Consider the following 27,276-nt stretch of genomic DNA (forward strand, 5'->3'; position numbering starts at 1 on the left):
GTGAATAAATAATGAGAACTGTGAGTGCGGATCTGGGAACAAAGACAGAAATGAAATTCGGCTCGGCTGACGTCAACCTATAATTACGCTCTGGTAATCTGGCATCTGACGCTATTACATTCACTCCCCACCGGGAGTAAGTTTACATGGAAAATAAATACCGACTCCTTGGATTTGCAAATACAAAAAAATAACGTAACGTTTTTAACAAAATCGAAATGTAAATTCTATTTTTTGTTAACGTTGGAAACGATGAAAAAAATATTTTCATTTCATTTTTCCCGGAGGGTACTTTTGGAACAGCTAATAGAAAAACAGCTTTGAAAAGAATGCCTTAGACGAGTGACCGCCATGGAATGTTGTATTCTATCGTACAGGCAAAATATAATCCCTTCATAAAATAAAGACTTGGGTGCTTCCTCGAAGCGAGGGATAGCCCAAGAGCACTGAAACAAGTTTCAGCGTTATATTACAAGTGAAGTCACGCAATTAAGGTAGAGCTCTACTTATTCTGCTAGAATATAAAACGAGTACAGCGTATGAATTTTGCGAGATGAAAACGTGTGATGTCGTCCGTCTCAAAAGAGCGCCATAATAGTATAGCGTGTGATAAGGCCATGCTGATGGCAGACTAACTTTCTGTTATTCTCCGCTCGCTTACCAAAAACACGTGTGTAGACTGCGTATAACCCCGGTCCGCAACACCTATGGTTAGTCTCGGAGTGACTGTAGGTATCCGATCGCTGCCTTGAAAGCAGTGTTCGGCCGGGATTTGCTGAAACCATTATGGCAGCTCAAGTAGCTGCAAACGTCAATTGTGAACACGATATGAACACACAAGGACAGGCAGGATCTGAGATGGACCCTAACTCTATGGATTTCAACACTCGGACAAGTCCTGGAACAAATGATCTACCGACAGAGAATGTTCCGAATGTACCAGAAACGTCTACGGTGGGTAATAGATTGAAATCTCCTAGTAATAACGAGCAAGTTGACTTCATGACAAAGGGAAATAATAACAACCAAGATGGTGGTAGTGGTGGTGGTCGAGATAGTACTGGCAGAAATATGAAGGGTGAACAAACTGGCTTTGATACACGCGGAGAGCCTTACCAAATGATTAATAATCCTAATTTTGACCAGAATATGCCCAATCAACTCATGGAAGGTAACCGTACTATGAATTCTACGCTTAGTTCAGTGTCACAAGCACAATTTCCTAACAATTACTATGCCAGTAGTGTTGGTAATAGGAACAGTTATAACATGGCGGAGCAGACACAACATGGCGGTCCTGGCCCAGGAAATATGCCCCAAAACATGCCTCCAAATCCCAATATGGGACAACATTCGACAAGTATGGGTCAATATAACCAGTTTGATAATACAGGGAACATAAGAACGGGTTATCCGGCATCTTCCAAAGCCATGGGTGGTGTTCCATCACGGACTAGCTCAAACATGATGTCGCCTTATAACACAACACCGCAACAACAGCAACGATACATGGGTAGTGGATATGCTGCTGGCCAGGCCCCCACCCTGTCACAGTTGTTGCAGGGACAGAAACCAAATTTGAGCCAAGGATTTGCTAATATGTACCCGAGCCAAAACGAGTACAGCCAAGGCATGGGAAAAGGACCGGAAGTGAGTGGTATGAGTGGCGGACCGCCGTACGGTCAACAGTGGGGAAACACACAAAGAACTCAACATCCTCACCAAAATATGGCAAGCATGGGCCCAAATCAAGGCTTGAACAGACCACAGGTATGTTTGATAAGTAACCTTTACTTGAGAAAATCTTCGTATTTGTGTGAAAAGTGCTTTGTTGTTGTGTTTTGGACAAAAGGTGTCGAACGTGTATGGATAAAATATGCATGTATAATGAGCTGGCAAATGAGGAAATACGTAAACGATGCAGAGATACGATAAATTGCTACGTTTGCGTGCAAATTTCCCGCGAATTTCGGTGAGTATCAAGCCCTTAGCGGTCATGCTGTGTGAATGAATGAAAAACGCTGCCTGGAAGATTTTGAATTTGGAGGTAAATTGGGAAAGGCAGAAGACAGCTGGGTATTTTGTTAGCATTGTGTACGTTGATTGGCTGACAGCACTTGGCTAGCTATTCATTTAATGGGTAGGGATGTCATAATGATACTACAAACAATTCATTGACACTGGGTGTCACATAATTGACAAGAATACGCATTAGGACTATCAAACCCTACTCAGGAAAATTATCACTGAACCTAGCCTCAGGCTCATCTTTACTACATCTTGTTACTCTTATGTGACACAAATCCTCCTTTGTAGCCTTTAGACTAGATAAAAGGTAATATGTTTTACCTTTTTATGTTGTTAGTGTGAATGTCCCCATATCACTTATAATAGTCAAATATGAAGGATGACACACTTAACTATGCATAAGATCTTACCAGGTTTACCTGGTGACAACTGTACAAAATTTGGTCTTGAATTATTTCTGTGGTAATTGTTATCCCTCTATGTGTTTCTGTTGTCTTTATATACATATTACTCGTGTAACAAATATGAAAATAAATAAAAAAATCAGTAAAGAAATCTTTTATATTGTAACTGACTGTCAAGTCAAATGCAACAACTAACTTGTGCTTTGGGAAACAATCTTACCCACCTTGCATGGGTATAATTCTAATTTGACAGTCATTCCTGAATACAGTTTCAAATTTCCTGAACAATTCTTGTAAAGATAAAAACATTTTAGGGGAAATACAAAGACTTCAAAAGACTATGACAAACTTCATGTAATAATTTGTTGTTATTCAAACACAACATGGCACTTTGCCCATGACTGCATGGTTACATACGTGTAACATAATGTTCTTAGTGGCAGAAATCTTGTCAAGTTCCTTGTGCACTTGAACCAGCAATTTTATTTTGCTTGATTTTGATGCACACATCTTGTTTTCGATTACTATAATAGCTAAAGAAAGATCTAGTTGTAGACATGATCAATTGATTTGATTGAGTGTACATCCACTTGTATACAAAAATGTGTAAGTTACATGTATTATGTTGTTTTCTGTGAACAATTCTAACAACGACAAAGTCATCTTTTAAATTTGTCAACACCTAGAGTTCATTAGTCCCTGAAGACTTCGGTTGTTCTGTGTTAAAATGAGTTTATCAGAAACTGTGCCTTGATTCATTTTGTTACTTAGAATGTTGTCATGGTCACCCCTCCCCCTCCTCATTGAGATGGTAAGAGGGGAGTTGGTTACACTATAATATTACTAGAGATACAACTGTACATGTTTGTACAGATGTAGTTTTGACTGGGTTATTTTAGAATGCCATAATATGGGGAATCAATTTACAATGTGAACCACAGCTTATTGTGAAATTTGTTAGCATATGATTATGGTTTACACCCACATTGTGACAACAGGGAGGGAGAAAAGGGCCGAGATTGCCAGGAAATCAAATTGTTTTGAATTTGCAGATATACTGTATCATGAACATTTCGTTTAGCTTATCACAATGTGGTGTAGGTGTTGTGGCAGACATGACAAAATGGATACCTGTATATGACCTAGTTATGATTACATTGTTGTGTAATACATTTCTATCTGATAATACTGTGTACTTTCAATATGATAATCCTGCCACAAAGAGTCTAAGAACTTTATGGATTTAGTAAATGATATGATATGTAGAGGGAGTGTGAAAGGACATACATGTAACAAGAAAAGTTGCAAGATACTGATGTGTGAAGTTACAAGTAAACTCATGGGAACAGGCAATTACATGTTCCTTTCATGTCAAAAATGAACTGAGTGAAATTGTTTGAAATGCTACATGATATCAGATTTTCTGATGTGCCCTCAAAATTATGGTTCTGAATATTGATGTTAAAAGGGAGCACCACCTTGTCATTCAAAGTACAGAGATTTGTCCCACCCCTCCTGAGATCTCCCAGGTCAATGTCTTCTTGTAAGGAGATTACTCAATGTCACAGAGAACCAAGAGTTTTATACTGTGTGTAGTATAAAAGTTACAAACTCCATGTTTCTTAGTAGTATTTATAAAAAGTGAGCAATACCCTTGTTTATTCAGATATAATTCAACCTGAAATATCTTCTACATTTGCTTCTTTTAGCACATAAAATTATTAATATGAGCCTGTCATCTCAAATTTATGATTTGAAGGAATTATTGAGATTTATAAAGTTACTTCGCACATTTACAACCCATCATTCATTTTCTCACAGCATATACATGTAGTCTTGTATTGCATGTCACATGTTTGGTTGCTAGTGGCAGATTTCCCAGAATGCATTGTGTCAGCCACATGACACAGTCATGGCATTTGATTCCATTGTGGAAAATCTCCACTAAATATCAGTCGTAGGAGACAAAAATCAAGCCATTCATGGTAAAAAAAATTCTTTCCAAGCATCTCCAGGTTCATGTCTAACTGAATTCTTCATTTATGAAAAATGGTAATTAATATATATGAACGTTAAAAAAGGTGTTATAAACGTATGTAGAAACAGCAATACTTCTGTTAGCTTTGTACTATACACAAGTGAATTTAGAAAATTTGATAATTTGGAAATATGTTTAACATGATGGAGAATAAATGTTATTCGTGGGATTTGTTAAGGTTTTGAGTGTATATTCATTGATAAAAGATATTTTTATTCATGAAGAGTAATATTTGATAATCAAAGGTGTTATTGTTGTTCCTGCACACCCGTGAGTGTATTTAACATCAGAAATTATTTATTTTCTGAATTTAATTTCTGAAGAAATAAGTGTATTTCATATTACTTGACTCCAAAGATGGAGGGTTATATGAAGAAGGAAACTCTCACAAATTAAGTATTCTAGTTGAATCGCGATGGTGTTCTATTTATCTCAACTCTAGAGTTGAATAGCGTGTGGCAGATTTCAAATTACTTGCCGTGCAGTGTGGATCATTATTTCGAAATGTGTCAAATTCAATCTATCATTCTACTACAACAGGAATTAAATTGTCTTTTAACCAAATGTTAATACATTTTACCTTTTTTTAACAGAATTGCTTGAGAGAAACAAAATTAATATTAGTAAAACCAGAAAGAAAAATTAGAACAGGAGCTAGCATGGAAATGTAATATGTATCAAGCTGAAAGATACTGAATTTGAAATGAGGACAGTCTTACAGATCTGACCTTGGCCTCATATCACCACTGTGTAGTAAATTCAGCATGTCTTACAGTAAGAGTTAGACACAAAAAAGGGGAAATACAAACATGTATATGTACCCTCGTCTTTATTATTTTATGAAGCAGTTTTGGATTGTGCTTATCAGTTGGGTGTATGTACCAATGTACATTATACTACAGTGTGTTGATATTCATGCACAGCAGTCTATTCATCCATTCTATTTACAGTTGTGCCAGGAATGAACCCATGCCCACAAACCATGAAGGACAACTTAGCTTGCCATTATAGTAGTTGTATTCTGTGCTGTGACTAAAGATTCATAAAGCAGTTTATACATTTTCATTCCCAATGTTTTAGTCAATAAGTTTTATACATGTTATCTGTGTGTATATACATGTACATAGATTTACATATACATGCATAATGCAGTACTATATTTTCATTGGATTACTTCTTCCTGAAGAGACAATCTTTGTTTGGGTTTTGAAGTCCCTGATTACAAAATATAGAAGAAATAAGCAAGCAAGGTGTTCATTTGTGATACACATGTAGGGTATGTTCATAAAAAACATGCAAGTTTGCTTGGAAAATGATTTTAGCCAGAGACATGCAAGTCATGGCTACTACATGTAGCATATTCCTACGTTAAGAGTTCAGCTGATTTGCTTCTCAATATACATGTACATAGACTTAAAACACAGTGAATGTTTCGTACTACAAGGTTAAGTATAGTTTAAGTGTAGGCTTGAAATTTCTTACATACATGTATGAGTTAAATGTGCAGGAAACTGAATTTTTAGTATATCAACTCCCCGATAATTCCTGCCTATTCTCTTATGCATGCAGGGTATGGGCTGGTTTACAGATACATAAAAAACATACAGCAGGACTTGAGAGTAGGCAGCAGTCCTAGGCACAATTAAAATCACTTGACTAAAAATGACTACCAAACTTGAAAGTTAAATTCAAACTCTGCAAAGTAGAATTGATTCTAATTGTCATTAATCCTGTTTTGCTGGACTTGTAGTTTTTTGTTTACAAACAACCGCTGTCCCCTGTTAGAGCATGTACACCCCCCTTCATTCCTATAGAATATTTAACCTAGACAACATGGTATTGAAATTAGTCTTCTACTTGTACATAGCTAAGACCTAAAAAAATAATTGTTTGGTTCTGGTTACCTGACCCCACCTAGTTTTTGACTGCCGATCCTAAACTTTTTTTTACGTATTTGTGAAAAAAATTAATAAAATTGCAAAAATTGAGGAGTCTCACGAGAAATAGTGGGTGCGAAAACTGACATCAACTTGAAAAGGCAAAATAAAACTTCTTCCAATCTGTAATGGCTGTACATCTGATGGGAAGAAATAAATAACACAGAGACCATTTGGAAAACAATGGAAAACCTGAACTAGACACTCACACTGAAAAAAAAAGTATATTAAAATAAAAAATCTACCTACCCCACCTATTCTAATATTGAACGTAATTGGAACCACACAATTTTTTTATTAGGTCTAAACAGAATTCTTTTTTTGAGTATTGGATATTAGCGGGACAAGGAACATACCGTCTGATATACAGAAACATGAAAACATAACAATATCAGTTCTAATAATTGCCTGTTCAACAGATTTATTGAGGAAAACAGGCAACTTGTTGTGAATTTATATGTTCCTGCTTTATGAGAAGTTTCTACTTATGGATTATTAATCAAGTAATGAATTATTAGCTGGACAAGGAAGTGTTGATTGGGACGTGTGGGAGTTAACAATTTGTCAATGCCACATGCTAGTCGTGCAAAAATTGAGTAATTGTAGACTCTGAAGTCGGCTGATTCCGTAGAACCTTGGAGGTATATGATTTGTTGATGTGTACACAATATGTTAAGTAGCCATGTGGTCTATTTGTGAGTGTTCATTCATTGATGTACTTGTTCATTCATCAAGGGGTTTGTTATTTCCCTGGAATGTGACATGATTAGAACCATTATAGCTGTGTGTATTATGTGACCCTGGCTTCATTGTTGTCATTATATTGTTTTGTGTAGCTGACATAAAGGAGTTGTCATTGTGTGTATATTTCAATGTCTAGCCGGTTTACATGTAACATGGAGTATTTTTGGAGAAAGTATTACCCTTTTTATTCATGTCGTGTTTAATTGCTCATGTCAGTGTCTTTTTGTAAAGAGAGTGTCAGTGAGAGGTGTTATTGTGATAAAAGCCACACTTTTATTACAAGTACAGCTTCTTTGAATGGCTAGTAAATGGCTAGTAAACAAGAGGTGTTCTGTTGTATTATGATAGCATTGGTTGTTGGCCCAGCAGTTTCTTCAGCTTCTGAGCTGAGTTATACACACACACACACACACACACACACACACACAAATGGACATGTGCAAAAATGTTTGCTTACCGGTTGGTTGAACAAATAAGACAATAAGGTAATTATATATTTTGGTGTTTGTATCCACACCCACCCAACTCTTCTCATCTTAGCTCAGCCTCAATGAGAAATAAACACTTTCGTAGTCTTTCAGTTTCTTTTCCCTCTGACCACTGATCTTGCATACCGTCTCAAAGATAAAGCCCATGTCAAAAGCAGCCATCTTTGCACACGAGCCAACAAATTTGAAATGCAAATACTGTAAAACATGTTATTTTAGCGAGCATGTTATTTTAGCGAAATTAGCGAACAGATCCACTTCGCTAATTTAAAATGCCGCTATTATTAGCGATGCGTTGAAAATAATGTATTCAAAATGGCGGCCAATGAAAATATCAATACCGTATATACACACACGCACGTCATACCAGTCCACACATACAAACCAGATCATGAATGATTTACGTTTCATAATTGCAATTTTTAATTTTAATTACTAGTATATACACCATTACAATAAATATAATCGTACAAGACGACTGGAAAACAAAGAATGAAAACATGTTACAGAAAGTATGAGTATCCAATCTGAGCCTACTACTAGTACTAGTATATATATACTTCTAAGTTCTACTGTACTACTTCCACTGTACTACTAAATAAAACTCACTGGGCGGAAACAAAGTCAACCATACTAGCTACAATAAATATTTTAGATAAGAAAATCAAATCACTGCTACTACAACTAATACTACTTGTAAATTAATTTCAAACATGCTAGTTCACTTCCGATCATGAAAAACAAATTTTGCACAGACAACAGCGTTTGGATCTGGCACTTTCACGGCATCAAAGTTCACATTTTTGTCTATTCTAAAGCCGATGTTATTCCAGCCTTCTGAAAACCATTTCGAATGAGTTCAGAGTCTTGATGAAGACGATCAAATGAGCTCAGTAACCAGTTGGCGTGTAGTGGCTTCAATCGCGTCAATGACAAATCGACGACTGGGTTGTTCTCATCCACTTCGTTACAAATTTCCTTTGCATACCAGTTCGTAAAACTTTCACACAAGTACTCTTTGAATCTCGCATTTACAGTCAAATCTAGCGGTTGAAGCTCACCTGTACAACTGGCAGGTACAAACACAGCCCTAGCGCCAATCTCTTGTAGTTTTGCCAGCACGGACTCGCATCGATGAGCACGGAACACATCCAAGATCACCACGGCAGGGTGATCAACAGCCAGGCCGAGATGGTTCCGTGTAGTGTTGAGATATGGGGCGATGATTGTGTCGATGTAACGGCACATGGTCGATTCGTTGCTCCAGTGGTTTTCAGAATGCCAGATATCCCAGTCTTCAGGAAAGTTGAATTTTGGATGACATTGTTTAGTTTTTCCCTTGTAGATCAGCTGAGGCGGCAATAAAGTACCATTCATTGAACAGGCGATGACAGCAGTCATTTGTCGTTTATCATCAAGGCCTATGATGGGTACTTGTCTTGCTCCTTCCTTTTCAAGCGTCCAGTTTGAAGTAGGAACAATGTTAACTCCGGTTTGATCAAAGTTAACGACGAGGTCTTCGGGTATGTCACAGCTTTTCACGTTATCAGTAATTCTCTTCAAGTAATCGGCCTTCACTTGTGGGAAGTCAGCTGGCAGTTTACGAGCTGCCTTTGTCCCTTTGCGTTTGACGTAACCATGACGCTGTAGAAATGACTGGGCCCAACTTCTGGTAAGATTTATGTGGCCCCCAAACTCTTGCAGTGCTGAACGATTTTTCTTTAATAAAAGTCCCTTTCCAGCAGCAATAAGTATTTTTCTGTTGACAATGCCACCCTTGGCCCGGATGACGTTGACGTAGTCCACAAGCTCTGCCTCGTGTCGGCCGAGTAGTAGGGCGTGACCACGAGGTTGACGGGGCAATGTGGAAATGACGTCAACCCTTGAAGTTTGCTTGGCCTTCAGGTACGCAGACTTCATACCCCGAACACTGCTTTCATTCAATTTCTTGCCAAGTAGCTTGCTAAAATGAGAGGCAGCTCTGCTACAACCATTCTCTACAGCATATCGACCGATCTTTGCTCTTGTTTCATCATCATAGTGTGCGTAAGAACGTGGACGCTTTCTATTCAGTCTGTCGACTTTGAACTGGGTATCGGATTGTTGCGTTGTTGACATCATTTCATCGGTGACGGCTTTATTCATGGCAGCGATGACTTCGGCACTTTCACTTGACTTCCCGTTGTTTGGGTCTGGTAGACACAGGGTAGACTGTGCTGGCTCTCTTCGGTACTGTATGTAACGTAGCATAGCGATATTGAAGTGGAATAGTATTACGATCGTAGTTGTTATCTGCATGAAAGCTAGATGGAATTGTGACTGATCGTAACAAAACTACCCAATTTTATAGAGAGAAAACAAAAACAGCCTGACAGCTTGGGTTTTCACCTGTACGATTTCCGCTGACTTTTATTTTTCCAAAAAAATATAAAGATGTGACAATGATGATGGCTTTCATTAGGTGTCTACGGCACTCAAAGGCTCATACTCGTACATTGTCATGATGATCGTTCATAAACAATGCAAACAAAAACAATCTGACAGCTAGCTTGGGTTTTCACCTGTACGATTTCCGCTGACTTATTTTTCTAAAAATCATAAAGATGTGACAATAATGATGGCTTTAATTAGGTGTCAACGGCACTCAAAGACTCATACTCGTACATTGTCATGATATCGTTCATAAACAATACATCGGATGAAGTCAAACTGGCGGATGAAGTCAAACTGGCCGTAAACAATGTACCACTCGTCAGTTGTCCTTGCAAAATGTAGCCAATGTGTTATAGGCATGATCGCTAAATTAACATGTCGCTAAAATAGTAGCAGAGCTGTAATCGCTAAAAAAACATGCCGCTAATTCAACGTGTTTTACAGTAAACCAATTGAAAATTGAATCATTTCTGATCTGATCCTGAAAATCCTCTGTTATTTAGATTGTCATAAAAGAAATGATGCAATTACATAGATCAAAGGTGTCATCAAATATATGCAATTGTGGTATGTTTGTTTGATATTTTGTTGACACACTTTGTTTGTTTCGTACCATATGCTTCCTGGACTTCAGACTTACTGAATTTGCTAGATAAGGAACCACCAAAGTGTAAACACAAAGTCAAAGATTACATAGCAAGAAGAGATATCCATGGTTGAACTGGGGTCAAAGCCTAATGCCATGTGTTTGTCTATGATAGTCTGGAGCCAGACAAGATACATTGTGTTTGTTCCATGGTTGTCAAGGGCCAATCAAGATGGCAAGTGTTGGTTCATGGTTGTCTGAAGCCACATAAGATGTCATGTTTTGTCCATATTTGTCTAGGGCCAGACAAGGTGTCATGTGTTTGTTCATGGTTGTCTTGCGCCAGAAAAAGTGCTGTATGTTTGTTCCACTATTGTTTAGGATCAGGCTGGGTGCTGTATGTTTGTTCATGGTTGTCTGAAGCTGGACAATATGCTGTATGTTTGTTCCATGATTGTCTAGGGCCAACAATGGTTCTGTGTATTTGTTTCATGGTTGCGTAGAGCCAGACTAGGTGTTATATGTTTGACCATGTTTTCTAAAGCTAGACAGGTGCCATGTGTTTGTCCAAGGTTATCTATCATTAAACTACCATGGGTTTGTCCATGGTTGCCTAGGACCAGACAATGAGCCATGGGGTTGTCCATGGTTACGTAGGGTTTGACAATGTTCCATGTGTTTGTCCATGGTTGTCTAAAGCCAGACAAGGTTCCATGTGTTTGTCCATGGTTGTCTGAAGCCAGACAAGGCGCCATTGGTTTGTGCATGGTTGTGCGAAGCCAGACAAGGTGCCATTGGTTTGTGCATGGTTGTTTGAAGCCAGACAAGGTGCCATTGGTTTGTCCATGGTTGTCTGAAGCCAGACAAGGTGCCATTGGTTTGTCCATGGTTGTCTGAAGCCAGACAAGGTGCCATTGGTTTGTCCAAGGTTGTCTAGGACCAGACAAGGTACCATGTGTTTATTTATGGTTATCTAGTGCCAGACAACATGTCATGTGTTTAGTCCATGGTTGCCTAGGGCCAGAGAAGGTGCCACGTTTTTGTCCATGGTTGTCATGGTTTGATTTTGATTTTTTCGTGGTTGTTTATGGCCGGACAATGTGCCATGTGTTTATTCATAGTTGTTTGGGGTCAAACCTGATGGCATTTGTTTGTCTAGGGCCAGCTGAGTTACCATGTGTTCATCTGTGATAGTCTTTTGCCAGAAAAGGCACAGTATATTTGGTCAAGGTTTTCTGGGTACCATGCATTTGTCCATGGCTTTTTGAAGCTGGACAAGGTGTCATGTGTGTGTGTTCCACGGTTTCCTGGACTTGAACCATGTCTATATTTGTCAATAGTTGACCATATGCTGACAAGGTGCCATGTACAGTCTGAAAAGGCAGTTTTGTTTAGCCATGGCTGTCTAAAACAAGACAAGCTGCAATCTGTTTATCCATGCTTGTCTAAGTCCAGAGAAGGTGCCATGTGTTTGTACATGGTTGTCAAAAGACAGACAAGGTGCAGTGTGTTAGTCCATGGTTGTCAAAAGCCAGACAAGGCGCAGTGTGTTAGTCCATGGTTGTCAAAAGACAGACAAGGTGCCATGTGTTAGTCCATGGTTGTGAAAAGACAGACAACGAACAGTGTGTTAGTCCATGGTTGTGAAAAGACAGACAGGATGCCATGTGTTAGTCCATGGTTGTGAAAAGACAGACAGGATGCCATGTGTTAGTCCATGGTTGTCAAAAGACAGACAGGATGCCATGTGTTAGTCCATGGTTGTCAAAAGACGGACAGGATGCCATGTGTTAGTCCATGGTTGTCAAAAGACAGACAAGGTGCCATGTGTTAGTCCATGGTTGTCAAAAGACAGACAGGATGCCATGTGTTAGTCCATGGTTGTCAAAAGACGGACAGGATGCCATGTGTTAGTACATGGTTGTCAAAAGACAGACAGGATGCCATGTGTTAGTCCATGGTTGTCAAAAGACGGACAGGATGCCATGTGGTTAGTCCATGGTTGTCAAAAGACAGACATAGGGATTTTCTGGAGGAATACATTGCAAAGTGAACAACTCGGCTGTATGAATATTCATGTATGTGTTCTCTTGATTTCCATGAATCTTTCACAACCATTTGCAGTTTGGTACACAAATATGTCACTTTGATCAATAGTGTGGGTCCAATCTTCAGCCTAAATTTTTGTAAAGAGGCCATTGCACAGGCTTAGATAGTGGACTCACCCTGTGGCTAGTATTTTCACATTCCAACATCTCCTACAAAGGCATTGACATGCATACTTGATTTGCTGTATTACATTGCACTCTGTGCTATTGAATTATGATGAGAGATTCATGAATGGGGATATCCGCCTTTGATTGTACACATGAAACTAGGGTGTCATGTTATAGCTATGTCTTAAAATAAACATGTTGAACTTGGGGGCATCCCCCACTTGTCATATTGTTATGTAAATCACCTTGTTGCCCTGAATTGCTAAGTACATGTTGGTGGATCATCTTGTAATTACATTGCATATGTTCTGGGTGGGTAACCCCAGTCACCTTAAGGGACCCTTTGTAATCCCCCTAATACCCCTAGACAATACATAGAATTGGATTACACTCTTCACTATAAATTAATTAGCAATAAATTGTGTTGTAGTATTGATCCTGGGTTTGTATTGAGAGAAATGTAAACATACACTGGTGTGATACTGATACATGGGGTTAATGCTGGGTTATTGCTATTTTTGTGTTTGTGTAACATCAGTGACTTGTGAGGTGGAGTGACGTGAAGGCTTCAGCCTGCTCTTTTATGTCTAATTTGAATTTGTAGCGATAATATCAATGTTCAGTTACAGAGACATACAAAGTTCAGTGTGTCAAGACATGGTGATTTGCATGCACATATTTATTTTTAGTGTGTAGAGACAATACTTTTCTTCACAAAGCAAATTGTAAAATATTTATTTTGTTTTAATCATAATAATAATATGAAGAGGGAAGTAAGGAAACCATCTTGTGGACATTTAAAAACCCTTCTCCGCTTGATTTCCCTCATGGAAAAGGTGATGGGTGAATTTGATGTAAATGACCATATATACGGAACAATGGCAATATAATATACTCAACAATGGCAATATACATTGTAATTATTTATATATTGAATCTGTGGTTTTATATCTTAATGATGAAGGCCATTATATATAGTATATGTCATCATCATAATCACGTAAAGTGTAGGTTTAATTGGGCGTACAAGTCTCAGGATTATGACTATTGTTATATCCAGTAGAGCAAAAAATGAAATATGAATAGCTATTATAACATTGGCAAAGTATACTGTAAACCCAGATATTTTCACTACTAGAAAATTTTGTGATTTTACAGTCTTCAATTAGTTCTCACACTTTTCAAAGACTAATTTTTACTAAATACCAGACTGGTACATTGTGTTCATGTATAAGATGGCATTTTATTCACGATTTATTTTTGCATTCTTGTTTTCCGGTGAAATAAGAAAAAATACAATGTAAGTCTTAAACGAAAATTTCCAGATTTACAGTATACATGTATAAAGCCAAATAAAAAAAGTTGTTCGGTTCTGGTCACCTGACACCACCTAGCATTTCACGCCAACCATAAACCTTTTTTATGTAATCGAGAAAAATGATAATAAAATCGTGAAGTCTCACAAGAAATAGTGGGTGCGAAAACTGACATCAACTTAAAAAGACAATATAAAACTATTCTTCCTATCTGTAATGGCTGTACATCTGATAGGAAGAAATAAACAACACAGAGACCATTTGGAAAACAATGGAAAACCTGAACTAGATACTCACACATGAAAAAAAATTGAATGTAATCAAAACCACACAATTGTTGTTTTTACACTTAAGCTGTAGAATTAAGTATGAAATTCAAACATGTTCCAATGGTAAAATTTTGTGTTTCCATGTAAAATGTTATGTTGTAAGCAATACTGAATATTGATAAGGAAGTCCTTCCAGTTGTAAACAAGGTGTAGGGTGAGGTTTTAACAAAGCTATAATATGCTTTATACAAATGTAACTGTGTAACACAAGTTCATGTAATTTTTATGTTTTTTCCTAGAACTAGAAATACTAAAAACACAATGGCCTCTTGCAATTTCTGAGTGCCGACTTGATAAAAGGAAAATCATGCTCCTAAGCACTTTATTTTATGTATAAATAATATAACAGCCACAAGACTCCAAGTTTTTCTTCTAAGTATTTTACCACTGGTCATAGAGATATCTCATTTTAGTAAAAAATACTGAACTTGTGTTCATTTTTGTGGTCATTGTGACATGCATCTACTTTCAGTTACACTTCATGTTTATATCCTTAGCTCAGAGAAATCTTACATTAGATCTCACTTTAAAACACATCAAAATATTGTACTTGTAGTAATTTAGACTCTAGGTATACCTTACACAGGAGTCATAGCTATCCCAGAAGGATAGCATTTGTAGTTAAAGGAATCAAATTGCCCTGAGGATATCATCAAAATAGTATTACTTGTCTGTATTGTATATGATAAATCTGGAATATTGTCTTCTATTAACTTCTAAAACATAGTTATCGTGAAGTGTATTCCCTACTTGTCCCCCATTAGTGAAATAACATCATGAGGAAAAGAGAGTTTGGGTAGGTGAAATGAATTGAACATCATACATATATATTATTGTGGTAAAGACAGCTATGAAGGGTCAGGTCAATCACATGTAATCGATTGCAACATCTTTATCAAGGGATTGATAGTACTTGAAAGTCTAGAGCTGAGTTCCCTAGGCATTCATCATATTGGTTTCCCCTCCAGTTCATGGATTTATGTACAGGAAACAGTAAATTTTACTTGGATTCCCCCATGTGTTGCAAATGTTCTAAACATCAGTAACGTTGCATAGTACTGGTAACCCCAAGAGGCAGGCAAAGCCAAGGTGAAATACTAATAGGTCATGTTGCTAATTCTTGATTAATTAAAAGATTTTTATAACTAATTTACAGTTGGATGTAGTCTTAGCTAACTTTGTTAAAAGGAAAGGTCAAATTTATATGAATACCCCACCCCTTAAAAATCACGACTTGCCAAATCAGTCAAAAATATTTTAGCGATGAAGGCTAAAAGAAAAGGGTTTCAACTAGCCATATAGATAGTGTAACTATCAGCCAGCAGTTTTGATAATCTTATCCTTCTAAAGGGAAGGTAGTTTTGAGTAAAATATTGAATATGTCATTAGTTAAATCACATGTAAAATCTCCCAAAATCTACCTAGCTAGACAAGAATGAACAGTTCAGATACAGATTTTGTTATGTTGAGTGTCAGTGTCAGGTCTGTTGATTGTGAAATTAGCCAAATCAAAGACAAAAAATCTCTTAAAATCACATGTTAGAGATGTGTGCCAAACATAGAAAACTTGGTGATTCACAAGTTAAGTGAACATAATGTTGACTATTAGATGTACGAAATCCCACAGATCAATCAGTGCATGGGTTGTTGTATGTCTGTGTACTAATGGAAATAGATGGACCTTGAACCCTGGGGATAATAGTGATGGATGGGTAAGGATTGCCAACAGTTGAAATGTCTCAAATTACAGCTGCTTTCAGCTAATGTAAAGTGACGAGTATGTCTTATTTTCAAATGGTAATGTACCTCTCCTAAGAAAACCCGTGGAGTGATGGCGATGTCTTGTTTTCCCCATGTTACGTACTTCTAAAGAAATTCACAGAGTAATGGAGGATGTCTTGTTCCAATGTTGTTCACCTCTGCTAAGGAAACCCATAGAATTGCTGTTTTGTTCTCCTACATGTTGTTTACCTCTCTAAGGAAACCTACACAGTGATGGCCATATCGCTGTTTTCCCATGTTATCTCTCCTAATAAGGAAACCCAGTATTCTACAGACAGATGGTACATATTCTTTTTCCCCATGTTCACCACTCTATAAAACAATAGAAAGGTAGTGTCATGTTTTCCCATTATGTGTAACTCTCATACAGAAACCCATAGTGATGGCCATGTCGTGTTTCCCATTTACCTCTCATACAGAAACCCATAGTAATTGATGGCCATGTCGTGTTTCCCATGCACCTCTCATACAGAAACCCATAGTAATTGATGGCCATGTCGTGTTTCCCATGTACCTCTCATACAGAAACCCACAGTGATTGATGGCCATGTCGTGTTTCCCATGTACCTCTCGTGCAGAAACCCATAGTGATAGCCATGTCGTGTTTACCATGTACATTTACCTATTGTGCAGAAACCCATAGTGATGGCCACATTGTGTTTCCAATGTACCTCTCATACAGTAACCCATAGTGATTGCAACATGTGTATGTCATATTCTCCCATCCTGTTCTGCCAAGGAAACCCTAGAGGGATCACAATATTGTTTCCCTATCATTCCTAAGGAAGTCCATAGAATGATGATAACAACTTACTAGCTGTATCTTGTTATACCAAAATCTCTAACATCTAGTAATAAATCCAATTACCATACTACAAAACCATTTGCAGTGATGGTACGTGCCATCTTGCTTACCCAAGTTGTATCTCTCCCAAGGAGACCCATTTCTTCGGAAGAGTTAGTTTCCTGATAATAAATGCTTACATGCCCTCAAACCATGAACATGGGGAAGACACATCCAAGAAATGTTGTACCACATAACATGTCCAACATAAAGAAAATTAATTCAACTTGCTCCTGGCGTATGAGGATCCTTAATTCTCGCTACCTGCAATACAATTCTACACATCACTGTGGAGTCAAATGGAACGAAGTCGCGCGACAACGCGTTCTAATGTTGACAACTACACTTCTGGTCGGCTATGCTAATACACAGGAATGTTTCTTTCTGATTTTCAGTTGTAGACATCTCTTGTAATTTTGCTCTGGAAAGATACTGTACATATTTAAATTTCCCACCTCCATAATTATATGAGCTTAAAACTTGCGTTTATCTTATTTGTTACAATTAAACTGTTTGGAAGAAACATTCACGTGTATTGACATAGGCGACCGAAAGTGTAGGTGTCGACAAATGCAAGCGTGGTCGCGAGACTGCGTTCCATTTGACTCCTTAGCGATGCATAGAATTGTATTGCAGATAGCGAGAATTAATATTCTCAGCTAGCTAAATCAAATACTTGACTTCATCAGGATAGCATATAATTTATATGCAGACCAATAATTTGAATGTACTTTTGTGGAATTTTTGAATTGAAGTAGAGAGGGCAAAAATAAACTTAGTATAGTAATATTGATATAACTGGTTAACATTTTGTGAGGGACAAGAGATGAAGTAGTGAAGTAATAACTTTCGTTACTCCGAGAAAACTGCTATCAAGGTCATGTTGAAAGTGGGGTGGGGAAGTTGACATTTTTTAAGGGATGGGGGAACAGAGGAGTGAAGTAAGTTACTTTGTTGCTTCTTCAACAAAACTGGGGAGGGGGAGGGGGTGGTCACAATAGAAGAAGTATAATTTTGTTTTGATTGCTGATGGCTTGTGGTTAGATTTTGTACATGTATGGATGGAAACTTGATTGTTATTTTCTGTCTATTTCAGATGGGTATGATGATGGATATGCAGAAGAGACCGGGCTACATGATGCCAAATACTAACAATCCATATCAACAACAGGGGCAGTATGGTGGCAGATCGTATCCTAGCTCTACACAGCAACGCTATGGCATGCCAGGTCAACATAGGTCACAGCAAGCACCCCAAAATATGCCAGGTCAACATAACCAATACCAGCAACAACAGGTACAGTGTAGTGTCAGGAATACTTTTTGGACAAATAAAAACATGTTGATATGTTGTATGATTGTGTTTTCAATGTCCGCTTTCTAATACTACTGATTACATATAATGTAAGAGGCAGTGAACCAAGTATAATTTATACAAAATGTCTTGGTTAACCAAAATTATAACTGGAAAGCACTATGATTATAAGCAAGGTATAAAATGACAATTGATGACCATGGAAGCCATTGTGTTAGTTCCCGAATATCATATACAATTTTCAGGAAGAAATACTATATATATATATGGCCGTAGCTGCAATGATAAACGTGTAATATTGAATATGAATTAATTGCAGGTAGAAAGAAAACATTCAGTGTAGTAGGTACCGTTGAAGTTGGGTTTTTGGTATAACAAAAACATACATATTGTGTATTATTATTTTTTAAAAGTACCCTTATTTTGTGGTCTTTCTTGGTAACATGTGATAGTGAGAAAGATCAGGCTGCATTCCTAGTAAACATAGTGTGCTGTGTCTATTAGAGTGGTCTGCAATTGAAAAGCCAGTTTGACATTTTCTACATCTGATATCTGTGTGTAGAAGATATACCTGTATGTACATGGATAGTGTTATTTCAATCCAGTGACATTTCAAAAATAGATATGATGCCATACATGGTTACCATGTAATAAAGGAAGACATAGTAGGCTGTGGTGCAAGAAATGAAGTTATAAGTAGACACATAGAAAACTAAGAAAAGCTGGTCAACAATCTGTGCCATCAAAAGATACTATGAATCAGGTAAAGGTCTGGGAAAATAGGGCTACACAGCAAAGGGGTGAAATCAGTTACGCTTAGAAACACATTCATAGTATAGACTTGGTTGAGGTGTTGCCATGCTGACAGTGGGAGCAGTCATTGAAGAGATGTGGTTTAGTTGTTGCCATGGTGACAGTTGGAGCCTGGTGATGGGAGAGACTTGGTTAGGGTGTTACTGTGCCGACAGTAGGAGCACAGTCATAGGAGAGACCTGGGTAGGTGTTACTGCACTGACAATGGGAGCACAGTCATAGGAGAGACCTGGGTAGGTGTTACTGCACTGACAATGGGAGCACAGTCATGGGAGAGACCTTGCTTAGGTATTACTGTACCGACTGGGAGCACAGTCATGGGAGAGACCTGGCTTAGGTGTTACTGCACTGACAATGGAAGCACAGTCATAGGAGAGACCGGGGTAGGTATTACTGTGCCGACAGTAGGAGCACAGTCATGGGAGAGACCTTGCTTAGGTATTACTGCACTGACAATGGGAGCACAGTCATAGGAGAGACCTGGATTAGGTGTGACTGTGCTGACTGGGAGCACAGTCATGGGAGAGACCTGGATTAGGTGTTACTGCACTGGTAATGGGAGCAGTTTCATGGGAGAGGCCTGATTGAGTTTACTCGATTATTGGTATGGGCTTGTCAAGCTTTGACAAGTATAGTAAAAGAAAGTCTGTAAATCACAGCATTGGAGACAAGTTGGAGCTTGTTGTAGCTTAACCATTGTTGAAATCTTTTCATAAGTTTAAAGACTGGATGTAATACCCAGCTTGAAAGGTTGACAGGACATAACATGTCATATCTCACACACTGAACTAGTCTGTCTCTGTTTTATGTTTAGTGGGGATGTTACTGTAAAAGTTACATGTATGCTCATAATAACAATGTAGAATGTGGTACAGTTGTTTCAATAGTAATTTATGTGACCCCCAACAAGAAAACATGACAACCAAGGTGTATCTATTGTCATGTGAAATCACTGCACTGGTATTCAGTATGCAGAGAAAGATTTTTGTCTTTCCCACAAGGGACAAAGTTGTCGGCGTTTAGAATGAAATGGCTTCAGAGAACCCCAGATATATGAGTAGTTCGTGTTCTGAAAATTAATTCACATCATTGCTATAAAGCTAAACTTTGTGTTTTTAGTGTTGTAGCAAATTTTGGGGAACCCGTTTATTAGAGTAGGGGGGAAACTGGTAAAGTTGTATAGATCTCAATACTGTGCTGTCTTTTAGTATGTAAATTGCATTTTAAAAGGTTATGTATGCTGTTATCTGAACAAGTATAAAGTTGAACCCCACTACTCTGCAATGCCCAAATAGAGCCTTTATTTTCTGAATTTCCAAAACAATATTAAGGAAGTTATCTTAAAGTTTGAGTGGTTGAATTAAAATGTTGAATAATTAAAAACTTGAAATAAAAATAAATACAAAATGTACATACAAAGAAGACTGGAGGGACTCAGGTTAAATGTTTGAATTTATCCAAGCATGTTGGTACAGTACAAAGTTTTACTTGTAATCTATCTGTGACGTTTAAAGAAGCGTATTTGCATAAGTCTGTAAAATATAGTTACTGATATAGATTTTGAAGAGATCTGTGGTTTGAAATATGTTTTTACTTATCCTAATTAATGTTCTAATATTCATTGATTCTATCATGAATGAAATACGATGTCTTCATCTTGTCTTGAGTGAGGTATAGGATGAAATTATTTGTGGAACTTTAACTGAATGATTTCAGTCAATGACACAGCTGCTGTCAGATCTTTGTATCAATTCAATGTAACAATATAGACTCCCTTGATTTGATAACAAAAATTGTATTTTTGAGTCATTCGTATCATAGTGTGTATTCTTTGTCCATTGCAAAATGTCCCTTTCTTTATCCTTGCTATGAAACAGACAAAACAAACAGTGGTGTCTCAACTATACTGAATGATAGTGGGTGAAAGGTCATGACCTTTGGCGATTTCATTCATATGTGTATATTATGATACAAGTTCCCTATAATTTCTGACTTCAGTTTGACTTTTTGAGAATAATTGTCAAGAATCGGTGTTCTTCCTGGGCTACTATTGAGACTTTTACCATGCTGCACATGCTGATGTCATGAAACGATTCATTCGTCTAGCAAATTTCCTGTAACTTTGTCATTCAGAGCTTTTGAAATGGCAGCATATGGCAGTGGACTTTATTATGACGATGAAAAATTGGTTGACAAATTTTTGAAAACGGAATTGTGGCACTGTGCTAACATGGTAATGAGGATAAATAAGGTGTTACATTCCATGTGTATATTTTGTGTGTCTGTCATCAGATGCCAGCAGCACATTATGGACAACAGGGCCAGCAAGTGGGATACAGTCAACAGCAACATCAGCAACAGGCACAGCAGCAGCAGCAACAACAGCAACAACAACAACAACAACAACAACAACAACAACAACAGCCTTATATGTCACAGCAACAGCAACAACAGTGGAATCAACAACAACAACAACAGCAACAACAACAACAACAACAACAGCAGCAGCAGCAACAACAACAACAACAACAGCAACAAGGACAACCCCAACAGGGACAGGTAGGCTTGCAATCATCATATCAAGTCCTGAGAGTTGTAACAGTAAAGGTTCCTCCCCAGTGAAAATTCAACTCTATTTTCATCATTTTTATTCCTGTAAAAATACTTGTATACAAGTCAGTAGTTGATCACTAGAGCTATTACTCCTCTGCCCATGGTGATGAATAGGTACTAAAACTGTCCCAAAGATATCACTTTTTCACTTTCAGTAACACACCTATTAATAGTCTATAGTCTATTTTTACCCACATATATATGTATATTTGGTAACTGATGAAATTACAGTCAGCCACCAAGATCTAGCTTATTTCACTAGTCTAAGCTTATCCTTGTACAGAAAAGAATTTATGCTAAAAAGATGTACTCGGGACTGTTGTGATTTTAAGGGTAATTTTACCAGCACAAGATGGTGTTCCGTATGAAGTGATATTTTATTATGGTGACCCACTTTGTTTCTGTAGTAAAAGATTTTATGACTTGTATGTAGTGTGCAGCTAATTATGTCATGTAGGGTTAGGGATTTTGACATGAGATGCGTTTATTGACCTATTTTTTCATACCATTCTGTTTGACATAAGTGTACTCCCTAGAGAAAGCCATAGTTAAAAGATGTTAAATGAAAGACAGTTCGAGCTGGCATGCATCTTACAGATTATTTAGTGTAAAAGGTTATTACATTTGTATTATGCACTCCACACCTTATACATACATGTACATGAGCCATGACTATGAAGCCATGTGGTTTGAGTCATGTGTCCACTTCAGTAACTTGTATTTCTAACTGTGTAAGTTTTGTTTGAAATTCTTATCAGTTTTTTACCAGCTGTTGTCTCTAATTCATTCATTTTGCGTAAAGTGTGTCTTCATGACCTGGCACCTCCCAATTCTGCATGCTTTGGTTTTGGCAAATGATTATAAACAGGAATAGTGTGCTTATTCATAGTTCCAATTCTGCCTCATGTCTTTGCTTCAGTCACTTCATTAGACATATATTGTATTGTCAAAACTAGAATACAGTCAGCATTTCCTGGTAGTTCAAGGATGTTGAATTTGGTATCTTTGGTAAACTGCAATGTTAGTGTATGCTGGTTTCAATGATTCACCAAAACATGAACATGTACATGTGTTAAACCCTGCAATAGTGTATGCTGGCTAACATGACTTGCCAAAATGTGAACATTTACATGTGTTAAACCCTGCAATAGTGTATGCTGGCTAACGTGACTTGCCAAAACATGAACAGCATTATACACGTATTATCAGCAATTTTTCACTGTTTTGTTCATTTACCACAAGAAAGATGAAACCCATGTGGTGCATAATCCAAAATGATAACATACAATGTACTTTGCTATCTGCATTTGTTTGCATGGTTTCAGTGAAAACTGATGGAAATTAATTGTATGTATATAAGTTAACTTATGTTCCAAACACTTCAAATGAAAAATAAGTACCTTTTTTATTTTGATTGAGCACTTCAATTTGTATCAATAGGATGACCCACTATCAAGTACTCATGACCTAACGGACACTCCATCCTAATGTGTTATTTCTAAGTATGACATTTTCTCCTTCAAAGTTTATAGCAATATCACTAGGGTAGTCATCATCCTAATACTATAAACGTGGAACTTTGTTAAAGACCTAATTTTGCTTATTTCAGTGGACAAGAAAAATGCAAAAAATAAGTGACTAAATGCCTTTTTGTACGTGAACACAATGTACTAGTTTGGTAATTTTTAGTTAAATAGGTCTTTGAAACCTAGCTAAAGACTATAAAATTACCAAATTTTCTGGTGGTGAAAATATCTAGGTTTGCAATATCGTGTTTATTTGAACATAAGAACTGTAATGCTTACGACCTATTTTATTATACAGCAAAAACCATAGGTAGAAACATTTCTTTTTTTAAGGATGGCTCACAGGGATACATACATATGTTACAAGCATTGCATCCATTACAACAAAGTGAGTTTACCAAACTCTAAAAATTTGAATGGTACAAAACAATATGATTGAATTCATATCATATAAAATATAAAATATCCTATTGTAACACGTTATGTACATGTATATGTCCAAGGTTTCCAAACAGAAAATTAGAATAAGTAAATTAGATTCCAATGACATGAATCCTTTCAACCTGGATTCAGATTCACGTAGCAACTGGTATGATTTGTATCTGAAAGCTATTGTAAGAATTGAATTGAAGTTTGCTGTACTACCAATGTGGTTCAGAAACTATCCTATGTACAAGCACTTCCTGTAGTGTTGAAGATTTTCCTGCTTTCTACCTTGTATTATATACAGCAGTCACCTATGATGGCTGGAACTCATTCCAGAACTCAACAAAGCATGATGCCCTCTATACCAAACCAACAAGAAGACTTGGGAATGATTCAGCGGCCACCTAGCTTACCGGTAAGTTGAGCCTCTCTCTACATAGCTGTATTCTGTGGATATACACCGTCTAGATATTAGCTCATTGTGAGAAGTCCAGTGTTGTCCAGAAGATGAAACCATTGTAGAATCACCTGGAACTGATACAAGGAGTATGACCTTGTTTAATGTATGTTGTGTCTTCTTCTAATCAAGTCATGTGTTAATGTCCATGGTCAAGTATGTAGTCAGCTGGTTTGAAATCACAAGTGTGAATACTATGTCTACTTGTGTTAATTCTGAACATTTTCCTTCTTTATTTCAATGTGGTAAGATCGATACTTTGTTGCCAATTCATAATTTATACGAACATGGCCTTGAAAGTCAGTCTTCATTCTCTGTCATTATGTGAAGTTTTTCCTTGAATGTTGAATTAAATCCAGAATGATAACAGTGTTAAGTGCAAAGGGAAGTATCCGATTTAATTCACCCTTACTTTGAAATGTGTACATTTGTGTCGTCATGTGTTTTATATCCGAGGAGTTTCAGTTCACTTCCTACTGGTTGATCTATTTGATAACAGGAAAAGATGAAAAAAGTTGCATCAGAATTAAATGTAATTGTCAACAAAGTTGTTGGTTGGGTTGTGATAAAGTTCATGATTGTGAAATTAACTACATTAATTATTCATTATTCCAGACTTAGATTTTATATTTCATTGCTTTGTAAGCAAACCAATCAATATTAGGGATGATTGCACAATGTCGCACAAACTCAACAAATTAACATTGTTTAGGTCAAAACCCCCTCCCCTAAATGAACGTTCATAAGGGCAAAATCAAACGTTCATATATGATGTAAACTATGATGAAAACTGGTAGTGGTCACACTACTACGATTGATGTAATGTAAAAACGTGATTGTAAACACATTATAATACTACCAGAAACCCTGAACCATATCTCACATTAAAAGTGTATTTTTATCACCTTATCAACATCTCAGTAGTAAATACAAAAGCTGTTATCATTGAAGGAGTGACACTTTTCCATTGAAACTTGGTTAAAAGTGTGAAAATGAAGTTCACACATTGACACCAGACCTAAACGAACAAAGTTCACTTATTGAGGTTGGATGACGTTCAATTCACAAATTGTACATTTGTTTTGGTGCTTGGAAATGCATATCAGTGAAAACAAAGTTGCATTTGCGTACTATATTAAATAAAAAACTGTAAGTATCAATTTCAGAATAATGTGTCATAATTTGACAGAATATTAATTAATTATAAATTGTAAAATATGTTTTACATATTAAGTGTGACTTACAATATCATAATGAATCGTGCCTGTAAGAGAATTGAGAAATACTTAACTATGTAGAGACCTTTAAGTTATTAAAGCATTTCACTTTCATAATTCCATTCACATGCGGTCCTACACACTCTCAACTTTTCAGTTTCCTGTTAGTTGACACCACATGAAATGTATCAGATAAGTTGCAATTCAAATATGCCTGTTCCAGTGACCTTGGAGTCAAAAGGTCAAAGGTGACAAAGAGGTCATGAGAAAAGCTTTAGATACCAGTTTCCAGTGTTAGTAAACAAGGCTACACATCAAGTATGTAGCAGTCATGAAGGGTTTTGTTGTACCTATCACTTCAGTATTTAAGATTCCCTCAATTGTTTTGGATTTCTGATGTAATGCCAGTGGGATTTGTGTTTGATTTACTATATTTTAGTCTTGTTTTTTGGAGGAAAATGAAACTTAGTTACAGAGGGATAAAATGTGATACAGTATATTTTCTGTCCCAGGAAGTGATAAGAGACAACAGGTCACTGAAACTTGACCAGATGTTACCCAACAACTCGTGTAAGAAGTCTGTAATTATTGTAGGATATTTGCAATATTTACAGCCAGAGGAGAAAAATGATGATTTAGTTGATTTCTTAACCTTCCATTGGTATAGTACTATGATAAATGAAAAATGAAGAAACCATAGTTTGTTATTGGTTCATGATGACTGCAAGATAAAGATTTCAAATATTGACTTAAATTTAGAAATAATATCCAACTAGAATCACATGTAGACCCACCTTGAATATTTCAAATATATTTACTGATTTGAGCTGTTCTGGCCATTAGCACGTTGATAGTAACTTGTGGACAACAGACTACTGTTAACACAAGCGGCTTTGACTAGGAATTAACTTAATTCAGTATGTGATGACCTTTACTAGGTGTTTACCATATGTTTGAAATAATAGGTGTATATGTGAGCAAAAAGTACAAACCACCCCACGCATAATTCAGTTACTGTAAACGCACTAATTAAGGGCGGGTATTTAATTTAGCGGATTACGCGGACAAGAAGAAGTCGCGAAATTAAACCCCCGTTAAAAATAAAACCTAGACGTCAGAACATCCGGTCACATTGCATCACCTCTACACTCATCCCATCCACACGTAGTACACACATGCAAACGGGAAAATATACGCAACGAACACAATCAACTCAGTGGACATGACGAGTTTATCTTTGCACTGTACAACGTTTTAATCAACCATCAATAAAAAAAAAACTACATTTCTTTCAGGAAAATAATCTCAATTCTTGTTAAATCAAATCAAATCTCGCCAAAACGCCACGGGAATAAATTCAAAAACAAAGTGTAGAGTTCATCAAAAGTTACATGGTAAATAAAACAACGTACTGCACTACTGATAACGTTCTGTGTGAGATTATTATCAAATACTAGTAACAGCCAGCTTACGTGAAACAGGACAGTATACCGGCCTCCCTAAATCCACTACACAATTTGTCATTATGACGAGACAGTTCTTGAACTGCTGACACTAACCACTTCGCATGGATTGGCTTCAGGTACGAGAGTTTCATATCAAAAGTTGGGTCGCCACTTTCCTCTGTCAAAGACGCGCACACTTTGTCGGCATACCACTTCTGAAACTCGCTCTTCAGTAGGTCCTTGAACACTTTGTTTACTGACAAATCTAGAGGCTGGAGTCTATCTGTACATGATGCAGGAACAAAAACGGGAGAAATGT

At 37.1% G+C, this 27,276-nt stretch overlaps 1 protein-coding gene across 1 annotated transcript in view; it reads left to right on the plus strand.

Moving 5' to 3' along the window:
* The first annotated feature begins 609 nt into the window (after positions 1 to 609).
* LOC144433397 (AT-rich interactive domain-containing protein 1B-like) overlaps positions 610 to 27,276 on the plus strand; it is a 55,854-nt gene continuing 29,187 nt past the window's right edge. The window contains 5 exon segments of the mRNA XM_078121701.1: positions 610 to 1,770; positions 18,242 to 18,449; positions 21,573 to 21,731; positions 21,801 to 21,832; positions 24,143 to 24,253. Coding sequence (XP_077977827.1) covers positions 787 to 1,770; positions 18,242 to 18,449; positions 21,573 to 21,731; positions 21,801 to 21,832; positions 24,143 to 24,253 — 1,494 coding nt within the window. The 5' untranslated portion in view covers positions 610 to 786.

The sequence above is a fragment of the Glandiceps talaboti genome, chromosome 3 (assembly GCF_964340395.1).
Source record: "Glandiceps talaboti chromosome 3, keGlaTala1.1, whole genome shotgun sequence".
Lineage (NCBI taxonomy): Eukaryota > Metazoa > Hemichordata > Enteropneusta > Spengelidae > Glandiceps > Glandiceps talaboti.